Here is a 21,960-nt window from a genome sequence, read left to right on the forward strand (position 1 = left end):
TGGAGAAATAAGATACTTCCCTGACAAAAAGCAACTGAAGAAAGTCATAAACACCAAACTATCTCTACAAAGAGTATTGAAAAATATTCTATATGAGATAAAAAAAAATGACCACAATTCCAAAACACAACAGAAAGAACCACCAAGCCTGGTAAGCAATTAAACAGAAGTGAAAAGTAGGGAACCTACACCAGGAAAATAACATGAGAAAGATAAGCCAATACATATCATTTATAACCATTAATGTAAATAGCCTCAAATCACCAATCAAAAGAAGCAGACTATAAAGGGTGGATTTCAAAGAAATAGCTGTAGCTCAGTTCCACAAGTGACACCTAGCCACCAGTAACTGTCACGGTCATTATGCATGTCCACAACACACTAGAACTTTGTGCGATATCCTATCCTCAAACTGTTAGAAGTGCTGGTCATTTACTTGCCATTCCAGTATTTATCTTATGTTTTACTCTTAGTACTTCTTTGCTATCATGAAAACTTTTTCTGAGTTCAATTGTTTGGAAACATTTAACTTTCTGAATATTGCTTAATCTTAATTTTTGTTCTAAGATTTATACTGTATCTTTGACTTACAATTTATTTAAAAGACATTGTATGATATCTTATCGTATTAGAAGCTTTAAAAAGTATATTTCCATTTTCTGTTGACTTTAAAAAAAACTAGAGGTTTGTACCTATGTTGTTTGCTTATTATTTCTTGCCTATATCTTCTAATATGACAAACTACTTTGGCAGTAATAATACACAATGTACTAACCATTGTTACTCTCCTAAAATCTTGTTTTGAGATTTTGTACCATTGTTTTTATTTTTTTTCTTTAAAATAAAATAACTGATGTCAAAATAAAATAAAATAAAAAAGAATCAGACTAGATGAAGAAAGAAAATCCAACAATATGCTATATAACAGAAACACATTTAATTCAAAAGGAAACTCATAGACTGAAAATCAAAAGATGGAAAGAAATACTCAACATTAAAGGAACCCAGAAAAAGTAGTAGTAGTTATTCTCTTTTCAGGCAAAGTGAACTTCAAACCAAGAATGATCAAAAGAGATAAGGTCACTACATACCTGTTAGGGGAAGACAGGAAGAGATAACAATCATAAATATATACACATCAAATATGGGAGCACTCAATTATGTAAGACAGATACTAAAAGACATTTAAAAAGTCAAATAAGAAATAACACGGTTGTAATAGGGAACTTTAACACCTACTGCCACAATGAGATAGTTAATCAAGGCAAAAAAATCTGCAAAGAAATAATAGAACTGAATCAAACCTGTGAGCAAATGGACTTATTAGATCTTTACAGATGTTCCACTGAACATCAGAATACACATTCTTCTTAGTGCATGTGGGACATACTGTAAAATAGACCCTATATTAGTACATAAAATATGCTAAAGTAAAAGCAAAGGAATGGAAATTATTCCATGCATATTAACTGACCACAGTGCAATGAAATTGGAAATTAATGACAAAAGAAACTGCAACAACATAATAAAAAATTGGAAATTAAATAACATTCTGCTGAATAACCAATGGGTCACATGAAATCAAAGAAGAAATTAAACAATATCTATAGTCAAATGAAAATGCAAATACAATTTACCAGCGCCTGTTGGATACAATGAAAACCGTCCTCAAAGGGATAATTATAGTGATGAATTCTCACATTAGGAAAACAGAACAAGCACAAATAAACAACCTAATGCATTTCAAGCTTCTACAAAAAGAAGAGCAACTCAAGCCCAAAGTCCAAAGAATGGAGGAAGCTATAAAAATCAAAGCAGAAGTTAATACAATGGAGATTAAGAAAGCAATACAAAGAATTAATGAATCAAAGAGTTGGTTCTTCGAAAGAATAAATAAAATTGATAAGACTCTAGCTAACCTTATCAAAGAAAAAATCAAATTTGTGCAATAACTATTGAAAGGGGTAAAGTCACTACAGATCCTGTGGAAATTCAGAAGATTATCAATACCCAATTCAAAAATCTTAACTCTCATAGGATGGGAAACACAGAAGAAATGGACAGATTCCTAGATACATATGAATTACTAAAACTTAAGAAGATATAAAAATTCTGAATAACTCAATATCAGTTAATGAAATTGGAAACATAATTAAAAACTTACCCCCAAAAAGCCCAGGTTCTGATGGATTCACAGCTGAATTTTACAAGAAATTTAGAGTAATTAATTTCAATACTCTTTGAACTCTTCAATGAAATTGAAATTTTCCTTAACTCACTTATGGAGGCAAGTGTTATCCTGACACTAGAGAAAGAACCAACCAAAAAAGGGAACTACAAGCCAGTCTCCATAATGAACGTAGAAACAAAATCTTCAATAAGATACTAGTCAAAAAAATGCAGCAAATCATCAAAAAGGCAACACACCATGACCAAGTAAGATTCATCTCAGGGAAGCAGGGATGGTTCAACATATGGAAATCAGTAAGTGTAATACACCATATCAACAGAGCCAAAGACAAAAATCACATGATCATCTCAATTGATAGCGAAAAACCTTTTGACAATGTTCAACACTCATTCATGATAAAAGTTCTACAGAAAATAGGAATAGATGGTCTCTATCTCAATCTGATAAAAGTCACCTATGTTGACACAACAGCCAACATCATACTAAATGGGCAAAAAATGAAAGCTTTCACTCTAAGGCAAGAACAAGACAAGGATATCTACAATCACCACTACTTTTCAATATAGTTCTGGAAACATTAGCTAGAGCAATTAGACAAGAGAGAAATAAAAGGAATAAAGATAGGAAAGGGAGAAGTAAAATTATTACTATTTGCAGATGACATGATGCTCTAAATAGAAAAAATCCAACAAAAGATACCTAAAATTAATAAGCAAATTCATTAGCATAGCTGGATACAAAGTAAATGCTCAAATATCAATAGTCTTCCTATACACAAACAAAGCCACTGAGAGAGAAATTAGGGAAACAACACCTATTACAATAGCATCAAAAAAAAAAAAAAAGAAAGAAAGAAAGAAAAGAAAAGAAAAAAGAAAGTTAGGAATCAATCTAACCTTGTTAGGAATCAATCTAACAAAGGAAGTAAAAGATCTATATATTAAAAATTATAATATTCTGAGAAAAGAGATTGAAGAGGATTTCAGAAAATGAAAAAATAACCCTTGCTCATGAATAGGAAGAACCAACATAGTGAATATAGCCATACTCCCAAAACTGTTATATAGATTTATGCAATCATGATCAAAATACCATTAGCATTCCTCACAGATCTAGGGAAGACATTCCTAAAATTCATTTGAAACCAGAAGAGACCTAGAACAGCAAAGACATCCTGGCCAACAAAGGGAAGACAAGGAGCATCATAATCCCTCACTTGAAATTATATTACAAAGCTACTGTGATAAAAATGGCATGGTATTGGCAAAAAAAGTAGACCCCTGAGGATCAGTGGATCAGACTAGAGGATGCAGACATAACTACAAATACACTGTCATGTTATCTTTGACAAAGGGGCCAAACATGTTCACTGGAAGAAAGAAAACCTCATAAATGGTGCTTGAAAAAACTGGCTTTCCTTATGCCAAAGGCTAAAATTAGACTCATGGCTATTACCAGGCCCTAAAGTCAAAATGAATTAAAGATCTAAATATTAAAACAAAAACACTAAATCTATTGGAGGAGAAAGAAATTTTGAAGATATGGGATAGGCAGAGAGTGGATGGACAAAAAAATAAAACCATACAGAAATACTCAAAGAATAAAAAATTGGAATCTCTTAATAAAAAGTTTTCGCACATGAAAAGAAATCACCAACAGAGTGAAAAGAAAACCCATGAATTGGGAAAAAAATTTAACCAGCTCTCTCTGAGATGAAGACTTCTTTCTAGAATACACAAAGTTTTAAAAAAATCAGGCCCCCAAAATATACAGATCCAATGCAAAACATGGTTATCAGAAACAAATACACAATTCACAGATGAAGAAGTACAAACGACAAATAATTATATGAAAAAATATTCAACATTACTGGTCATTCAAGAAATGCAGGGCCAGAGGTACAGCTTAGCAGCACAGCACCTGCCTGGCAAGTACAAGGTTCTGTACCAATTCCTGGTACGTACACACACACACACACACACACACACACACACACACACAAAGGTACCACACAGATGCAAATTAAAACAGCAGTGAGATTCCATCTCATCCCAGAAAGAAAGGCTATTATCAAGCAGTCAAGCAATAACAAATGCTGGTGGGGCTGTGGGGAGAAAGGGACCTTTCTGCACCATTGGTGGGAGGGTAGACTGGCACAACCACTGTGGAAATCAGTGTGGGAGATTCCTCAAAATCTAGGACTTGAAGTCCCATTTAATCCAGCTATTTCCCTCCTGTGTATTTTCTTGGAAGAAATGAAAACATCACACCACAGTGATACATGTGTACCCATATTTATAGCACAACAATTTGTAATAGCTAGATCTTGGAAACAACCTAAATGCCCATCAACTGAGGAAGTACTTTTATGCAATTGAGTATTGCTCAGTTTAAAGAAAGATAAACTCAAGGCTTTTATAAGTAATTGGATGTAACTAGGGACCATACTCATAGTAAAATAAAGCAGACTCACATGTGTAAATGTCACACTGTCTCCCTAGTGTCAGGAACTGCAGAGCAAATAAGATCCAAAAGGTACAACAGATATAGTGAAAGGGAAAGAACAACTGGGATGGGTGAAAAGAGAAAAGGGAGAAAAAAAGAAAAGATCTGTGTACATACACCAGCTAGCTAATTATTCCAACCTGTATTACTTCATTGAAAAGAAGAGTTATTGCTCATACTGTCTAATCAATTTTGCATGCCTGTATCTGGTATTCTGAGCAACTACTCTGAAGATAACAGTATACAACATAATAATTAATTTCCTATCGTCTTGTTTTGAAATTCTGTATTATTTTTATTATACAAAGAACACGGGCTTGCGAAGGGAAGACAGAGACCTGCACATGAGGCTCTGGTACTTGACACCTTTGATCTTGCTTTCCTATCTATAAACGGCTTCTGCAAGGCTGTGCAGAAAGGAGTTCTTGAGGTAAGGTCTGAGCAGCTGGGTAGGACCCCCGCAGCAACTGTGGCTCTTGACTATTGTGAATAATAAGAGGGAGCGAGATTACCCACAGGGGGTAAGAGCCGCAGTGCAGGGTTGTGCAGAAAGGAATTCTTGAGGCAAGAAATTCTTGCTCGGCTTTCATTTCTGGGGAAGGAAGGAATGACATCACTGGTGAAAAAATATATTTTTGAAAACTGAGCAACACTGCTTTTGCATAAAGAGCAAAGTGTTATTATTTATCACGTGCCCCGATCACTGGTGCAGCCCCGTATTCAAGCTCTCTGGAGGTATAAGCAGTCACGTGTTGCAAGCACACAGTGGGAGCCAATAAGCCTGACATAGGAAAGACACCTGAATGCACCTGCGTGATCTGTGATGCGGAACAAGCTCGGGGTCAGACAGTGTGCACTTGGAGGACCCCTGCCTCCCTTTTCAAGAGACAGGCAGCAATTTCTGGTTGTGATCAGAAGTTCTTGTGCAGGGGACAACCCGCTTGGGTCTCCCTCCTGTCCCTCTCTCGGACAGGAGCTTTCTTTCCCTCAATAAATATATTCTGTTCATAAAAAAAAAAAAAAAAAAGAAGAAGTAGTTCTGGTGCCCGCAATAAAATAAAATCACTTAAAACTCTTAAACAATTGCAAAAACAAGATGAAACTGACCTACACTTGCCCTGAAGCTGAGGAAAATTGAGACTGACTTTATGACAAACCCACTTACAAGCTGCATTGTACTTCATGGATTGAGTTTTCTTTTCTTTTTTTTTTTCCGGAACCAGAGATTGAACTCAGGCCCTTGCACTTGCCAGGCAAGCGCTTATTCAACTGAGCTATCTCCCCAGCCCCCGATTGAGTTTTCATTGGAAGCAAAACACCAAACAAAGAGCACAGTCCATGGTGTGCGGCCAAGAACGGTGTTCGGTGTTCCCGCCCCTTCCGGCCCTTTCTCGCTGTCCTTACGCATAAGGGAGGGTTGTGTGAGAGCATCACACAGTGCTGAAAGCCTGCCTCTCCACAAAGGAGCAGGTCAGAAATTTAGCGAACTTATCTTTGAAGAAGGAATAAAAGTAAAATTTTATATTGTTAGTTTAAAATGTTCTCATCATTAGTTAAGAATTAAAAAGGAAAAACATTTATCATCAGGCAGCCGAGACTCACAACACTGCGTGGCATTGGTCAGACACGCGCGGTCACAGCGCAGCTTGACTGTCTTGCAGACAACCTCAATATCCTTCTCAAAGTGGCAGAGGCAGCAGACCATGTGGCTCGGCAAGATCCTGCAGACAGAAACACAGAGATCCGAGTCAGTGGGAGGAGCTTCCTTGAATGCTGGGGGAGGCAGGACAAGGGCGCTGCAGGGCTGTGCAAGGAGTTCTCGAGGCCAGCTCTGGGCAGCTGGGAGGAACACGTGAACATTACGAATAATAAGAGGCAGAGAGATTACCCCGGGGGGTAGACTCAGCAGCGCATGTGGTGGGCCCGAAATAAGTGTAACAGAGACTAGCACTTGTAGGAGCCCAGAAGGAAAGGCTTGACCTGGCTGAAGAGCCTGCCTGATGGGGAGTAGAGTGCGGCAAGGTGCCCAGCTTCCTTATCGAGCAGTCCGGGCAATGGGCCCAGTGGTGGGCTCAGAGTCTTCTGTTCATCAGCTTGGCCCTGGAACACTACTCTGGTCCCAGAGAAGGCTTAGAGTTAGTTAACTGGGACAGATGTTGGGCACAGGACCGAGATCTTCTGCATACAAGCCTGAAGCAGAATAAACCCATTTGGTGGACCAGCAGTCCAGACCTCCTGACCCCGTCCTTTCTTTCTTTTCATTCCGTCCTCCCTCTATCCTGATCCCCTCTGTGAGGGCTGGACCCCCACAAGCACTGAGTGACAGCAAGGTGTCCCTGCAATCAGAAGCTTCTCCTTTCAGCCTAAGTCATGCTCTGGGTTGGAGTGCACAGGAAGAAGGCCAACTTCCAAGAGTCCAAGTCAGCCTCCATTGTCTGGGGTCCCTTTCCCAGTTCCTGTTAGGAGTGCTAAATGCTGGGCATTATTCCTAGCATAAAAACAGCTTATTTTTTATCCATATTGTGTTAGATTGAATTGGCCAAATTTGGACAATGGAAGCATTCAAAAGGATGAGGATTACAGACGCACTAGCACACAGTTTTAGGAGCATTTTATATAAACCAAAGTGATGGCACATGGCTAGAACCCCAGCACTCGGGGAGGCTGAGGCAGATTTGCACGTTCAAGCCCAGTCTAGGTAACTTAGTTATTTGGTGAGAACTTGTTTCAACATCAGAACAGTGTGTGAGTTGGGGAAAGGGGCCTACCCAAGTAAGAAAGCCCTAGTACTAAAAAAAAAAAAAACAAGAGATATCTTTACTCTGACACTCAACACCATTAGCTAGTAAAGAAATACTATAAACTATAGTGCAATCAACTCTACACCCAGAAGTTAAAAAAAAAAAAAATCATAGCCCATACCACAGCAGTCTACTTGTACCTATGTTTGCAGCAGCACAATTCATAACAGCTAAATCTTGAGGTCAGCCTCTAGGTCCATCAGCAGATGAATGGACACATACAACGTGGGACCTGTCCACCACGGAGTACTACTCTGCACAAAAAAAGGTAAACTTGAGGCCTTTGTAAGAAAACGGGTGCACCTTCAGATGATAATGTTAAACACAGTACATCAGACATACAAGTTTGTACATCAGACAGTTTCCCTGTATCAAAAATTTAATAGAGGGCTGGAGAGATGGCTCAGTGGTCTAAAGCACCTACTTAGAACAAGCTTGGCAAGGCATCAGGGACCGCGGTTCAATCCCCCAGCACCACATGCCAGCCGGCCCCGCCCCCTGGTGGGCTGAGCTGGCCACACACACACCATACTCTCTCTCTCTCTCTCTCTCTCTCTCTCTCTCTCTCTCTCTCTCAAATAATAAATAAAAAAAAATTAAAAAAAAATTTAATAGACAAGAGGACAAAGAGAAAAGAGAAAGAAAAAAAATAACTGTATTGTAATGGTTTCTGTTGTCCCTGCTTTCACTCTAACAACTGATGAAAACTCACATGACAGGATTTATAATTCTTTGGATAGGTTAAGGTCCTTTTTTCTTTTTTAATTTGGTACGGGGTCCCAATATGCAGCTTGGACTCTAGCGATCCTTCTGTTTCAGCCTCCCCAGCGCTGGGATTATAGGCGTGCACCACCACGCCCGCTTTCAGGGCCAGCATAGCACACCTGGGGCTCCGGCAGGCAGTACCAGGGATCAAACTTGGGACCTTGCACTTGGCAGGCAGGTGCTTAGGTCGCTGAGCCATCTCCCCAGCCCAGCAGCACCACTGCTAACAGCCAAATCTTGGAAACAACCCAAATGCCCATCAACCCCGGAATAGATAAAATAGATGAATGTTTTTATACAAAGGAGTATGACTCAAACCACAAAGAAAGATGAGCTCCAGGCTTTTATAGCTAAATAGATGCAACTGGAGACCATATTCATAAGGAAATACATCAGACTCACATGTGTAAACAACATATTTTGCTCCTGGTATGAGAAACTGAAAGATAAATAAGTACCACAATGTACAGCAGATATTGCAAAATGGGAAGAAACTGTTAAGAGGACAGAAGAGCTAGGATGGGGGAAAGGGAGGAGGAAGGGGACAAGGTCAAGATAATTGTACTACTAGTGTCTCTTAGTTCACGGAAAAAAAAAGAAACTTTTGTGCTAATGCTGTTTGGAGAATGTTTATGCCCATATTTTGTATTCTTGAGTAGCTACTTTGAAGGTAACAATTTACAAAGTAGTATATCTATTGCTATTTTATTATTTTTATGAAAATTTATAACTTTTTCCATAAAATAAAAAAGGACATTTTAATGCTTGAAGAAAGAAAGAAAGAAAGAAAGAAAGAAAGAAAGAAAGAAAGAAAGAAATCAGACACAGAAGCTTAAATATCACATTGCTTTCCTTATAGGAGGAACCCAGAGTTTAAAGAAAGAGTGAAATAAAAGGTAGACAGTAGGAGGAAGAGAGACAGCATGTTCTCAGAGAGGAAGGGGATCAGGAATGGAGAGGGCAGGGAAGGAATAAGGGGTAAGACAGAGCAGTCGGGGCGGGCATACACACGCACCGAGTCCACACAACGAATGTAGATATTAGGTTTTGAGATCATGCACCAAAACAACAACAATAACACAACAAAAGATGGGCGGAGGGGCTGGGAGGGGACAGCAAGATGCCACAAAGGACTGAGACGCACTGTGCACACTTACCGACCCCCTATAAGGAATGGGATCATGATGGAATACACATCTGTGCTCACAAGCCAAAACAGCAATAAGGAAAAGCTACCCAAACACCTTCGTCCAATAAACCTAAGAAAAACAAAAGAACTTACAGTGTTTCCAACTCCAGAGCCATTGTGACGCTGTTCTCCAGGGCTGTTACTGGCACATGTGTTTGTCCCAAGTCTCTGAAAAGAAAGTTCAGAGGGTCACGAGGAATCCCAATACAAATGTTCTGTACTTAAGCAGGTTCAACAAAATGTGATTTTCTTGTCCATTCTGCCTTCTTAACAAGCCAACACATAGTTTACTTTATGATAAAATATAACCCCAGAGAGCTCTTCATGAAGAAATGCAAGTTTAACATTTGCATCATCAAATTTATGACTTTGTGGGCCAGGGAGATAGCTTGCTGATCTGAGCGTCTGCTCGGCAAGCACAAGGACCAAGGTTCGATCCCCCGTACTGCATGCCGTGCTGCCCCACACTGAGCTGGCCACTCACACTGGGAATGGTGGTGTAGGCCTGTAATCCCAGCGCTGGGGAGGCTGAGACAGGAGGATCACTAGAGTCCAAGCTGCATAGCGAGACCCTGTACCAAATAAATAAATGAAGAAATCTTTAGAAAAAGATTAATGACTTTGGCATTACACAGTAGAGCTCATACCTTTTTTCAAATCATCTTATTTCTCATTTTTATATTACAGTCACCTCTGTGTGTGTGTGTTTTTTTTTTTTTTTAATCTTTTATTTATTTAGTACAGGGTCTCACTAGCAGCTCGGACTCATAGTGAACCTCCTGTTTCAGCTTCCCCAGCACTGAGATTACACGCATGTGCCACCACACCCAGTTTTGGTGGTCAGCACAATGAGGGGCAAGCAAGGGGGCCCAGCATGGCACGTGGTACTGGGGATCATCCTTGTGCCTGCCATGCAGGCCATTAGACCGCTGAGCTATCTCACCAGCCCATGGTGGTTGTTTTTTTTTATTTTTAATAATACCACTGTACTCTCTGGGCTACATGATGTTCCTACCTCCTTTGACAGGCTCCACTTCTACTGTGTTCCTCAACTCTGCTCCTATCCCTGATGTTACCCATTATACATCTCCTTTTAATTATTTTCTTTTCTAATAACTTTTATCAATAGCCTGATTAAAATTAAAATTATGACTTTTAGAACCAAAGTACAATACCTAATCTCTGATGGAAGAAGCAAGAAAAACAATTTGTATCATGACTTACACAATTGCTGGAATACAGTACTTACAGATATTTTAATGCTGGCAATTTAAAAAGAGACGAATCTTCAATAGTCCTCAGAGGATTATGATTGAGAATTCTAAAAAATGCAATGGTATTAAAATTTGTATTTTCAATATGCATAAGATTAGATGAAATGTTTATGTATTTGAGAGGATATGGAATTATAGGTTAAAAATTCATTTTCTAGGACTACCTATGATAACCCTTAGAATCCAGAAAGTGCTCTTCCTTTGTGGACTAAGTAGATCTTTAAAAGATAAGGTGGAATCGAGAAAGAGGGAGGCAAAAATATAGAATAACATGGATTTAAAAAACATATGAAAGAGCAAAACTCTAAAAGTGACTGCTGTGATAAGAAACTGTGACATTGCAGGAAATTTCATATTAGTATCCTTCACAATTCAGGGTGCTTGTTTTTCTTTCTTTGTTTGTTTCTTCCTTTTTAAAAAAATTTAGTACAGGGCCTACAGGGTCTCACTACGTAGATCGGACTCGTAATGGTCCTCCTGTTTTCAGCCTCCCAAGCATTGGGATTACAGGCATGTGCAACAAAGCCTAATCCCAGTCGCTGTCTCAGCATGCCCCAGGGGATGGGGCCAACACAGCACAACAGGGATCAAACCCCGGCCACTACGCTCTGCCTAAGCAGGTGCTTTCATCCGCTGAGCTCTCTGGCCAGCCCAAGGTGCTTGTCTTTCATCTTTAGAAATTTAAAAAAAAAAAAAAAAAAAAAAAGTCATGGTAAAATTCACTAAGAAAAAAAATGTGAAAAAAAATGTGCCAGGCCTGGTGGTGCACATCTGTAATCCCAGCATTCAGGAGGCTGAGACAGGAAGTCTGAGGCCAGCTACATAGTAAATTCAAGCTCAGCTGAAATTACATAGTAAGACCATGATTCAAAAGGAAAAAAAAAGAAAGAAAATGTGGAGGCCCCAATTGCATGGTTTTTGTTTGTCTGTTTTTGTTTTTGTTTTTGTTTTTTGTATTGGAGTAAGACTTTTATTGAGATATGAAAGGTACTGTTTCTCTAAAGAGCAATTCCATGGTTTTGAGCCAAAGAAAAAGAAAAATCTAAGAGGAGGGTCTGACTAACATTCCCTGTGACTAAGCCGCAATACCCGACACCTGCAAGTGGGCCCACAGCTCGGTGCATAGCACCCAGGCAGGAAGGCCTGCGGGAAGGAGAGATGCTCACAGCCTGGCAGTGAGGAAGCGCAGGGAGTGAGCACAGAGCCAGGGAGGAAGCCGACCTATCCAGGCCATGCCCCTGGGACCGCCGCTTCCAAGCTGAACCTCAGCTGTACCACCCCATGATCCAATCACCTCCCCAAAGCCACAAGTGTGACTGAAGGAGGCTTTGGGGGACATCCGGATAGAAACCATAACAAGGAGGAAGTAGTTAAAACCATATTACCATTACTGCTCTAATCTGTATTCCTGTACAGTATTATGGTCATGTCTGACATTGACTAGAATTTCATGTTTTTTGAAAATATAAAAATATTCTTTAAGCGCTTGCCTGGCAAACACAAGGGCCTGTGTTCAATCCCCAGTTCCAAAAAAAAAAAATATTCTTTTCATATCAATGAAATGAATATGTACACACACACACACACACACACACACACACACACACACACATACCTGTTTAGGGGATAGTTTTGCCTACACTAGCCTCAAATTCCTAGAGTCAAACAATATTACTCCCTCGGCTTCATATGTGGCTGAGACTACAAACACAGGGATTAAGCCCAGAGCCTTTGCATTGAGCTATATCCCCTGCCATTTTTATTTCATATTTTGAGACAAAGTCTCTCTAAGTTGATAATTTACCCAGGCTGGGATCAAACTTGTGATCCTCCTGCCTTTAGCCTTGCAAGGTGCTAGGACTACAGGCGCATGCTACTATGCCTAGCTATGTGCATGTTTTTACCCCAACATGCTGGAATATAATTTGTTTTGAATTCTTTACAATAAACAAACAAGAACAACAAAAGAAATAAGAGGAAAGGAAGATCTCCGTTGAGGCTTAATCTATTCAGGAAATACTAGTAATTCCACAAAATATATTAAGAACACCGATTATTGCAGCTAATGGCTATTGGCTGCCAGGCATTTATGTTCAGAATTCTACAATGCACCCTAATAATAACCGTAAGTGGTAGATATTATAATTACTCCATTTGACAAGTGAGGAAACTGAGGAATAGAGAGGTTATATATCACTTCCTGAGTAGCCAAGCTAGTAAGACGCCAAACTGAAATTACTTCTGACACCCAAGTCTGTGTTTAACCTATGTTAAGAAGTTTAAGGGCCGTGAGACAGCTCAGCAGTGGAAAGCACCTGCGTAGGCAAGTTTATGCAGGGCCAGGGGACCACAGTTCGATCCCTGGCACCACATGCCGCACCAGCCCCGCCCTCAGGGCAGGCTGAACTGGCCAGAAAATTTTTTTTAATTAAAAAAAAATAATAATAATAATAAAGAAAAGAAGTTTAAAATGCTGTTTCACTTCCTTCATTTCAGAGGACTGGATTAAAAAAATACCTTTTTAACCATCTGCTCACCTGGGAAGGCCTCTATGGGGATTACAGTCTGCCTTCTAATTCTCTACCCTTAATCTCTTCTCATGAGTAAAAGCTTTATGAGATTGTAGTCACAGAGATCTTAGAAATGTAAAATCACATTGTGGGTGACACTGGTGAAAAGGGCGGAGTGAGGACATCTGCAAAGCCATCTCGGCCTAGAAGCAACAACAAAAACGGTCACAATCAACTTTCAGGATGTTGGCGACTCGACTGAAGGAATGCAGCAACCCAGGGAAGATTTTCCTTTTTTTAAGGAAAAACAGTTGAATTTTTGTAAGAACAGTGACAGGATTTTAACCGAATCCTCACTGCAGCTCCGTGGCTGCCTTGGGAGGACCTATGCGAGGACGAGAGGAGCAGAAAGGGAATGGACCCCCTTCCTGCTAGAGGATCAGCTGCGTCTAGGAAGCCCACACTTGAAAGGCTTATCTGTAGGGCCCTGACTGAGCTGCCTCATGCTAGCCGTCCCCAGAAGGTGCTTCGGGAAAACCATCATCAGCCAAGTTTTGACTCTCACCCTGCATGCAACAATGAATGGATAACAAGCTAGGAACAAAAAATACCTGAGCCAAAAAAGCCTAGTAGGAAAGCTGAGGAGCTTTCCTACTATTGGAGCTCTGGGATGCTCCAGCGTAGCCCTGAGAAAGTGGAGGACCCTGAGACATGTCTGGAATCGGAAGCCAAAGCTTGAGGGAATCTGAACACACAGGCAGAAGAAAACCCGGTAAGACCCTGAGCTCTCACTCCTGGCGGATCTTGAAGTTCTGCACAAACAGGAAGTGAAAGCTAATGTACAGTAGTGACGACACACCTAGCAGGCACGCACGGCCCCTGGGCAGATTTGGGAGACAATTCCAAGCGCTAAAGGAATTCTCAGCTCTATGAGCTGACCACTGAGTTAAACAAGTAGAGACTTCAGTAGCCAAGATGACAAGAATACTAATTCCGCCATTAGTTCAGAGAGTTCCACAAACAGAACTACAAGCAGCAGTATCACCAAGCCTTGGGGTCAGGGACCTCATCTCCACTTTGCTCCAGTATAGTGTTCAAAATGTCCAATTTTCAACCAAAATTTATGAGGTACAAGGAAATAACTTACAGCCCTTAAGCAGAGGTTAGGGGGAGAAATCAGAAGAAACGTGCCTTGAAGAAGCCCAGACCTTGGGCTTACTAGACAAAGATTTCAATCAATAAAAATAAAATAAAAATCAATAAAATAAATTCAAAGTGGTGGCACACACTTGTGATCACAACCCTTGAGAAGCTGAAGCAGGCAGACCTTCATGAGTTCGAGGCTAGCCTGGGCTATACACTGAGTTGGGAGACCAGCCTAGGGTATATAGCAAGAACTTATCTCAAACGAAAACAAAACATTCCAAATCAAAATAGTCAGAAAGATACATATAAAAAATGCATAGTAGACAAAAAAAAAACTAAAGTAAAATATGAAAAAGATACCTCATTAGAGAATATCAATAAAAAAAAAAAAGAATCAAAGCTAGGCATGGTGGTGCACATGTGTAATCCTTGCATTTGGGAGGCTGAGGCAGGAGGACTGCTATGAGTTTAAGGCCAGCCTGAACTACACAGTGAGCCCCTATCTCAAAAACAAACAACAAACAAACAAGGCTTAATCTGTATATCAACAGAACCCCAAAATGTACAAAATACAAGGTGATATAATTGAAGAACTAGACAATACAACAACAGTAGCTGGAGACTTCAATACCACTCTCCGAAAGAGAAAGCAACACAAAGAATGTATAGACATGAGGCCCCATCTACACCGGCCAATAAGCAGGAATCATGCAGATGCCCAGAACTGTCATGGTCAGGCCAGGAACTCTACAGGTGTCAAATTCCTAGACAACATGCGGACGTTTCTGTTCCAAAGGTTGCAATGAAGTTAGAAAGCAACTTGAAAATACAGTACATGGAAATGCAAATTATTATTATCCATCAGCTTCTAGTACAAGGGAACAAAAGCTACACAGAAAACTGTGAGCAAAGCTTAGGAGCAATCCTGAAATTTGAAAGAGTTCTCCAAGGCTTCCCAGTCCCAACTTCCTCACCTTCAAACTAGAGGGAGTAATAATAACATTGCAAGAATCGTTGGAAAAAATGAAAATGAAGTAATGAATTTGGGTATTTGCCACCTCCTAGCACCAGTCTCAGCGCTTCCGGCAGCTTACCTCATTGGCATATATACTTAACATATTGCCTAGAACCATAGCAAACACCTGATAAAAGTAGCACTAAAGAAACGTGAGAGGAAGAGGAAGAACTATCCAGCTTCCAAGAGCAGAGAAAATGGCCTGTGGGAGCAGGGATAAAATGCTGCAGGAGGAAGGAAGGTATAACGGTTGCGGGATGTGACAGCCAAGACTTCTGAAGCTTTACAAGCCAAATAGCCAGACTACGTCACCCCCAAGGATGACCTGAGCTGCTCTCTCCATCTTTCATGTGTCTGCCTGTGAGGCTGAGAAGATGCTGCCGGGGCCCCAGGACTGACGTGGAGAGCACGTACTGAGGAGAGCGAGCCTCTGTGCGCCTACAGCCGTCCGAGGAGACTGAGGCGAGTGGGCTGCAGGAGGGGAGGCCCTCAGGGCCACGGCGCCATGTCCCTTTAATGTGCCCACGCTGACCTCATGAACATTCTAGTATGGCACAATACTTCAACAGGGACAGATCTGAGTGTTCCCTTATTCTTTCTTAGTGCCTATGGTGTTGGCATAATATCGATGTACCGTACAGAAACCAGTCCATGAATGTACTCTGTATGAACAGGGTGAGGGTTTTCTGCCTGATAAAGTCACTACAGTGTCTACAGGAATGGGGCCTGCATTGTTAGAACTAATGAAGTGACTAAGAGAATTTTACAAAAGAAGTCATCATTCTGGTCCTACGTAGGAGAATGAAGAAACACTTGCAACTCAAAGGGAAAAAGTATACTTAACATTTAGAAATATAAAGCGCTGCCAGTTTTCCATAATATATTTCATTTCTGATTTTATCTGAGATATGATTAGTACTGCCAAAGAGTAGCACCTTACTAATGAGCTCCTGGGATGTCTTAGAAATGAATTTCAGAGTCAAAACATACTGATCCCACCCCACTGCTAACCAGCTGGGTCAGGGTTCATCAGTAACACAGAGGCTTTATCTAAGAGATTAACTGGGTTGTAATTACCTGGAACCAAGGGGCAAATCCAGACTTTGAGGAGCCTACATCTTATAAAATTTGCAAAGTGCCTTCTAATGAAAAAGCATGCAAAATGTATGCATACAGAAGTTGCTAGGTTCTGAGGATAACCCACTAATATTATAGACTGCTAGACAGTGTTAGATTGTTTAGTTGAATTCAAACACCTATAGTATTTAGATGACAATAGAATAGTCACCTCTGACAGACAATAAAAAAAGGATACAGAGGAAAGATCATTTTGTATTTATATATACAAAATAGAATAAATTTACAGTTATTTTTGCTTAATTCAATGAGAAGAAAGGGGTATACTAACAGTGTTTGGACAGAATATCCTGTCTGCTTCTTGTACTATGGATAACCACTAAGAAGATAACAATGTACAATGCATTCATTATCAAAACTGTCCTATTAATCAGCTGTGAAACTGTCTCATTCATATTTATTTCTCAATTAAAAAAATAAAAAATAAAAGAAGCTGCTAGGGCCCCACCCATGCCATCCAAAGGGGCCTGTGCAAGTGAGGGGCCCTAGGACTTACACTCCACTCAGGTCATGACACACCCACCTTGGCTGAAGCATTTGTGCAAACCTTTGCAGCACCAGGAGAAAAATAATATTTCGCCTTCTAATCAGCCCTAGACTGAGTCAGGTTGGTCATAGAATTACTGGCATCTCAACCTGGCAACTTCCCTTTGGAAAGAGCTACAACAGGTTTCTATCTTACCAATGCAAGTGTTAAAATAGCATTGTTTATTAGAAAGATTTGACTCAAAGCAAAGGCACCTGGTCCCATACACACACTTGGTGGTTTAGGACCACTGTTGTCAATATTTTCTCTACTTTTTCAGGGAAGATAAAGCCTCTATAAGCAGCCCAGGCTGGCCCCAAACTTGAGAGCTTCAACGATCATCCTGCCTTCGCCTCTGGAGTAACTGGAACTACAGTGACATGCCACATGTGGCTCATTGTGCAAATCTACCCATGTCACTATAACATAGTTTGCGAGGCACAGCTCCATCCAGATAATGACGAGTATGAACGTCCAACAACAGTTAGCTCTCACTTTCTCATGCCCAGGAAGCAACGGCCTTTCTGTTATGATCAACCTTAAAACCAATTACAGCAAGTGGCTGTCTCCTCCACCATGAATCCTTTATAGCTATCACCCATCCCCACTTTTCACCAAAAGCAAACCTTCAGGGTTCTTCCTCCCAAGTTGGGTATCAGCAACTGATGAAGGGAGAGAGGAGGTCATTACAGTTGAGGATGCAGGTCAAGTCAACCAACTGCAGGTGCATCCTAAACCTCCCTCCAGGGATTTCAAAATAAACTCTGTAACTCTGGACTTCGGACACACAAGACAGGTGGACAGGGTTTCCCAAACTAGGAGGAGAGGGGAAGTTTCATCTTGAGTCTCAAATCTCCTTCAGGCCATTAAACATCAAAGTTTTCAACTGAAAGAGAATAAACACTGAACCATCCCCCCAGCCAAGTCAACAACTTCTGTCATTGCCAGTCTTATGGAAAACCCACTACTATTATGGACTGAATAATATTGTAGCTGCTGAATTCAAGCACCTACAATATTTAATTGACAATGGAATACCCTTCTCTGACAAAACTAAACAAAAAACGGAGATAGAAATGAATGACCATTTTGTGTCTCTATGTTCAAAATAGTTAAGATAGATACACAGCTGCATTCTCTTGGATCACTGAATAGAGAGATTTGCTCTAATAGTGTTTGTGGACAGGATATCATGTCTTCACCTTGTACAATGAATAACCACTAAGACAACAACATGCAATGTATTAATTATTGAAACTGTGCTAGTAATTGGTTTTTTTTTTCAGAATGAACATCATCACTTTTATTTGCATAGGTAATCATTAATTATTTAGTTTTATTTTCTTGAGGCAATCTCACTATACAGTCCAAACTTAATTCCTCTTGCATCAGCCTCAAGATCACAGATCTGTAATCATTGCACCTAGCAGTAATATTCCTTCTTTAATGTATCAAAACTCATACCAAACAATGAGTTCTGGGTTGCAAAAGAGGATTTATTTTTTGCACCTTTTCATTTAATTTTTAGTCCACAAAAGGTAAGACAAAAACACATGTAAGTGCCATAGTAATTGGTTTTGAAACTGTCTCATTGAGACTTGTTTCTCAATAAAAGTATTTTAAAAATTAAAAAAAGAAAGAGAATAAAGCCCACACTTCTTATTGAAGGTAGCAAAAGAGAAAGTACATGGAGTTAGGCCGGAGCGATGATAGTGAACCTTTTAGAGTTTTTAATATCAAACGGCTGCTGCAGCACATGTGGCGTAGGTTTGCCACCGCTGGGCTAGAGCAACAGTTTTTCATGTATATTTTTCACACTATAACTTGACATAAACATCATCTGTTGCACGTCTCAAAGATTCTTATTGCCAAAAGTTAATTCATAACTCCAGAAGCCAAGGCTTTCTGAAAAGTATTCCAGGCAGAGAGAAACTGCTTGGCAGCAGGCGTTCAGGAATTCTTTCTGCTTTCTCATGTGAAATATTCCGGCACTGAGAAAGCACTTGAACCTTTTGCTCCTTGGAGAATGAGTTAAGCTCACAAGGAGAATTTCAAGAACCACTCACAAGTTAGGACAGCAGCGTTGAACTCCCAACAGTGCTAATTTGAGTGTTACCTGTGCCAGGCCTTGTACTGCCCATGTCAAAGAGCAGGGCCTGGGAATGCAGAGCAGGCCACCTAGAAGTTACACAGGTCAACCCAGGCATGGTCGCACATACTGATAATCCCAGCACTGAAGAGGTTGAGGCAGGAGAAATGTCATGAGTTTGAGGTCAGCCTGGGGTACACAGGGAATACATGGCCAGCCTGGACTACATATCAAGACCTTGTCACAAAAAAAATCATATACAAGTCAAGTCTCTTGGCCTCTTTGCACCTTAGCTTCCTCATTTGAAAATATGACTAAAGCCTTTGGTCATACCACCTTGAATGCACCCAATCTCATCTAAAAATAATCAATGAATCTTGAGATACTTTTTAGAGTTCACGCAGGACTTAGACCCAGCTAAGCAATAACTACATGAAGTTAACACGAAGATTTTGTCTTCACAGTTTTTGTTTGTCCATGTGTTTAACATCTATTTCACTTACACTTGGTATAAAAACTGTATCCCGTGCCAGGCTTGAAATGTTCCAGAGCTCAATTCTGTGAGTAAATTGCACCGAAGATTTCTGCAAAGAAAAAGACATAAGCAGAAGAAAGATATTCATTCTGACATTTATCGCTGGGTGATTTCAATCTATACAGTACATGATGAAGCATCACCCTCAATACTTTTTCCATACACTACAGTAGCCTCAGTGCATGATGCTGGTTTGCAACTCACACTTTCATATTTACCTTCGTAAAGCACTAGATACAAGAGAGTGGATGCTTAATAAACACTTGTTCTGAGTGGTCTTTATGGCTATAGAACACCATTTCACTTCTCCAGCATTAGTGACATTCTGAGCTGCACAATTCTTTGTCATGGGTGTCTGATTGAACACTGCAGGATAACTAGGAGCATCCCTGATCTCTGCCCTTGGATCCCAGTAGCAATGGCCACAGTTGCCAAATGTCACCCAGGAGCAAACTCACTCCGATTGAGAATCACTGCTCGGCGGGACCTGTCGGTCCAAACCCAAGCGCATCGTGAGTGAGACCCACTTCCGCACCCTTGGGACCCCCCCAACTCCCCAGAGCCCCCCATTCCATGCCTGCCCAGTGAGTGAGAACTTCTGCCACGTTCTCAGGACCCCCAGATTCAGCCCTAGCCCAGGTCCGGTGAGTGTGTGGGAGAGCTTCCTCTCCCTACTACTCCATCTTGTCCCCTTCAGACTCAGCTCAGGCCTGGCATACAGGCCTGGGGTGAAACTCTGCAATTACAGTCCCTGCATAAAGAGTAGGAGACAGAACCACGCAGCTAGTCCAGGAGCAGAACATCTTGCCAGAGGGGCACAGCAGGTTCACTCCCAACGGCTGCAGCAGGAAGGAGCCGAGCGCAGCAGCCAGACCCAAGCCAGGCACAGCTGGATAAGTTCAAACTTTGTAGATCTGCACCTGAATTCCAGTAGGTGCTAAGGTTATAACTGCTCCAAAGCTCTACAACAAAGGTGAGAAGACAATGCTATCTCGGACTCCAAGCCCATCCATAACAAATGCAGAGGACACTAGCACAGAACAAATTGGGAATCACACAGCTAAAATCAATAAATCAAGAGCTTCTAAAATAAAGAAACAACTGCAAAAAGGTATAGCGGAACTCAAATCAGAAATAAAAAAAGAAATCCCTGAATTAATAGCATCTGCAGTAAAAAATCAAATGTAGAAAAATATGGAGGAAACCCAATGCCCACCCAGAACAAGTGAAGAGGACACTAGCTCAGATGAAATGTATGAATTAATAGCATCAAAAGTAAATAAGCAACAGCAGAAAGATATAGAGGAACTCAGAGCAGAATTAACAACTGGGACCACCTCTTATTGAGAAGTTTTTGCAAGTCAAAAGAAATTACCAACAAAGTGAAAAGGCAACCCACAAATTTAGAAAAAATCTTAATTAATAAACTTACTCAGACAAAGGTCTGCTCTCTAGAATTTATAAAGAACTAAAAAACACTAGGGCCCCAAAATTTAAAGACCCAGTCCAGAAATGGGCATCCAAGATCAGCACACTTCTCAGAGGATGAAATTAAAAGAGTGAATAAATATAAGAAAAAATGCTCCACATCACTAGCCATCTGTGAAATGCAAATTAAAAAAACATTGAGATAACATCTCACCCCAGAAAGAATGGCTATCAAAAAGAAATCAACCAACAACAAATGTTGGAGAGGCTGTGGGGAAAAGGGAACCCTTCTCCACTGATGGTGGGAATGTAGACTGGTGCAACCATTATGGAAATCAGTGTGCAGACTCCTTAGAAAACTGGGACTGGAAATCCCATTTAAACCAGCTATTCCTCTACTGGGAATTTTCCCAGAGGATCTGAAAACATCATATCATAGTAATATATGTGGGCCTATGTTTATAGAGGCATAATTTGTGATAGCCAAATCTTGAAACAACCAAGATACCCATCCATTGAAGAATGGATGAAAAAGATGTGGTATTTTTTATACAATGGAGTATTACTCAGCTATAAAGAATGATATACTCGAAGCCTTTATATTTAAGTGGATGCCACTTGAAGATACACTCATAAGTGAAATAAACCAAACATACATGTGTAAATATCATATAGTTTCCCTAGTATAAGAACTCAAAAGAAGAAATACAAATAGAAAGGTATAATACAATTATACTTCTCAATAAGAGGTGGCCCCAGTTGTTAATTCTTTCAAGTGTTTCCTGTGTGATTTGATTTTTGTTCATGAACTCTTTGCCTACCCCTATGTCTTCAAGAGTTCCTCCTACT

At 40.4% G+C, this 21,960-nt stretch overlaps 1 protein-coding gene and 1 non-coding gene across 2 annotated transcripts in view; both read right to left on the reverse strand.

Annotated features, from left to right (window-relative positions):
* The window catches only part of LOC101566531 (leucine-rich repeat-containing protein 37A3-like), an 87,093-nt gene that overhangs the window by 14,583 nt on the left and 50,550 nt on the right, over nucleotides 1–21,960 (reverse strand). The window contains exons 7-10 of the mRNA XM_023714122.1: nucleotides 19,652–19,732; nucleotides 10,701–10,772; nucleotides 9,545–9,619; nucleotides 6,299–6,417 (exon numbers count right to left, since the gene is read on the reverse strand). Coding sequence (XP_023569890.1) covers nucleotides 6,299–6,417; nucleotides 9,545–9,619; nucleotides 10,701–10,772; nucleotides 19,652–19,732 — 347 coding nt within the window. The remainder of the gene's footprint in view (nucleotides 1–6,298; nucleotides 6,418–9,544; nucleotides 9,620–10,700; nucleotides 10,773–19,651; nucleotides 19,733–21,960) is intronic.
* LOC111816527 lies at nucleotides 18,491–18,623 on the reverse strand. Its single transcript, XR_002820900.1, has one exon. It is a non-coding gene; the product is annotated as a small nucleolar RNA SNORA40 (small nucleolar RNA).

This window comes from Octodon degus, unplaced genomic scaffold (assembly GCF_000260255.1).
Source record: "Octodon degus isolate 3935 unplaced genomic scaffold, OctDeg1.0 scaffold00033, whole genome shotgun sequence".
Lineage (NCBI taxonomy): Eukaryota > Metazoa > Chordata > Mammalia > Rodentia > Octodontidae > Octodon > Octodon degus.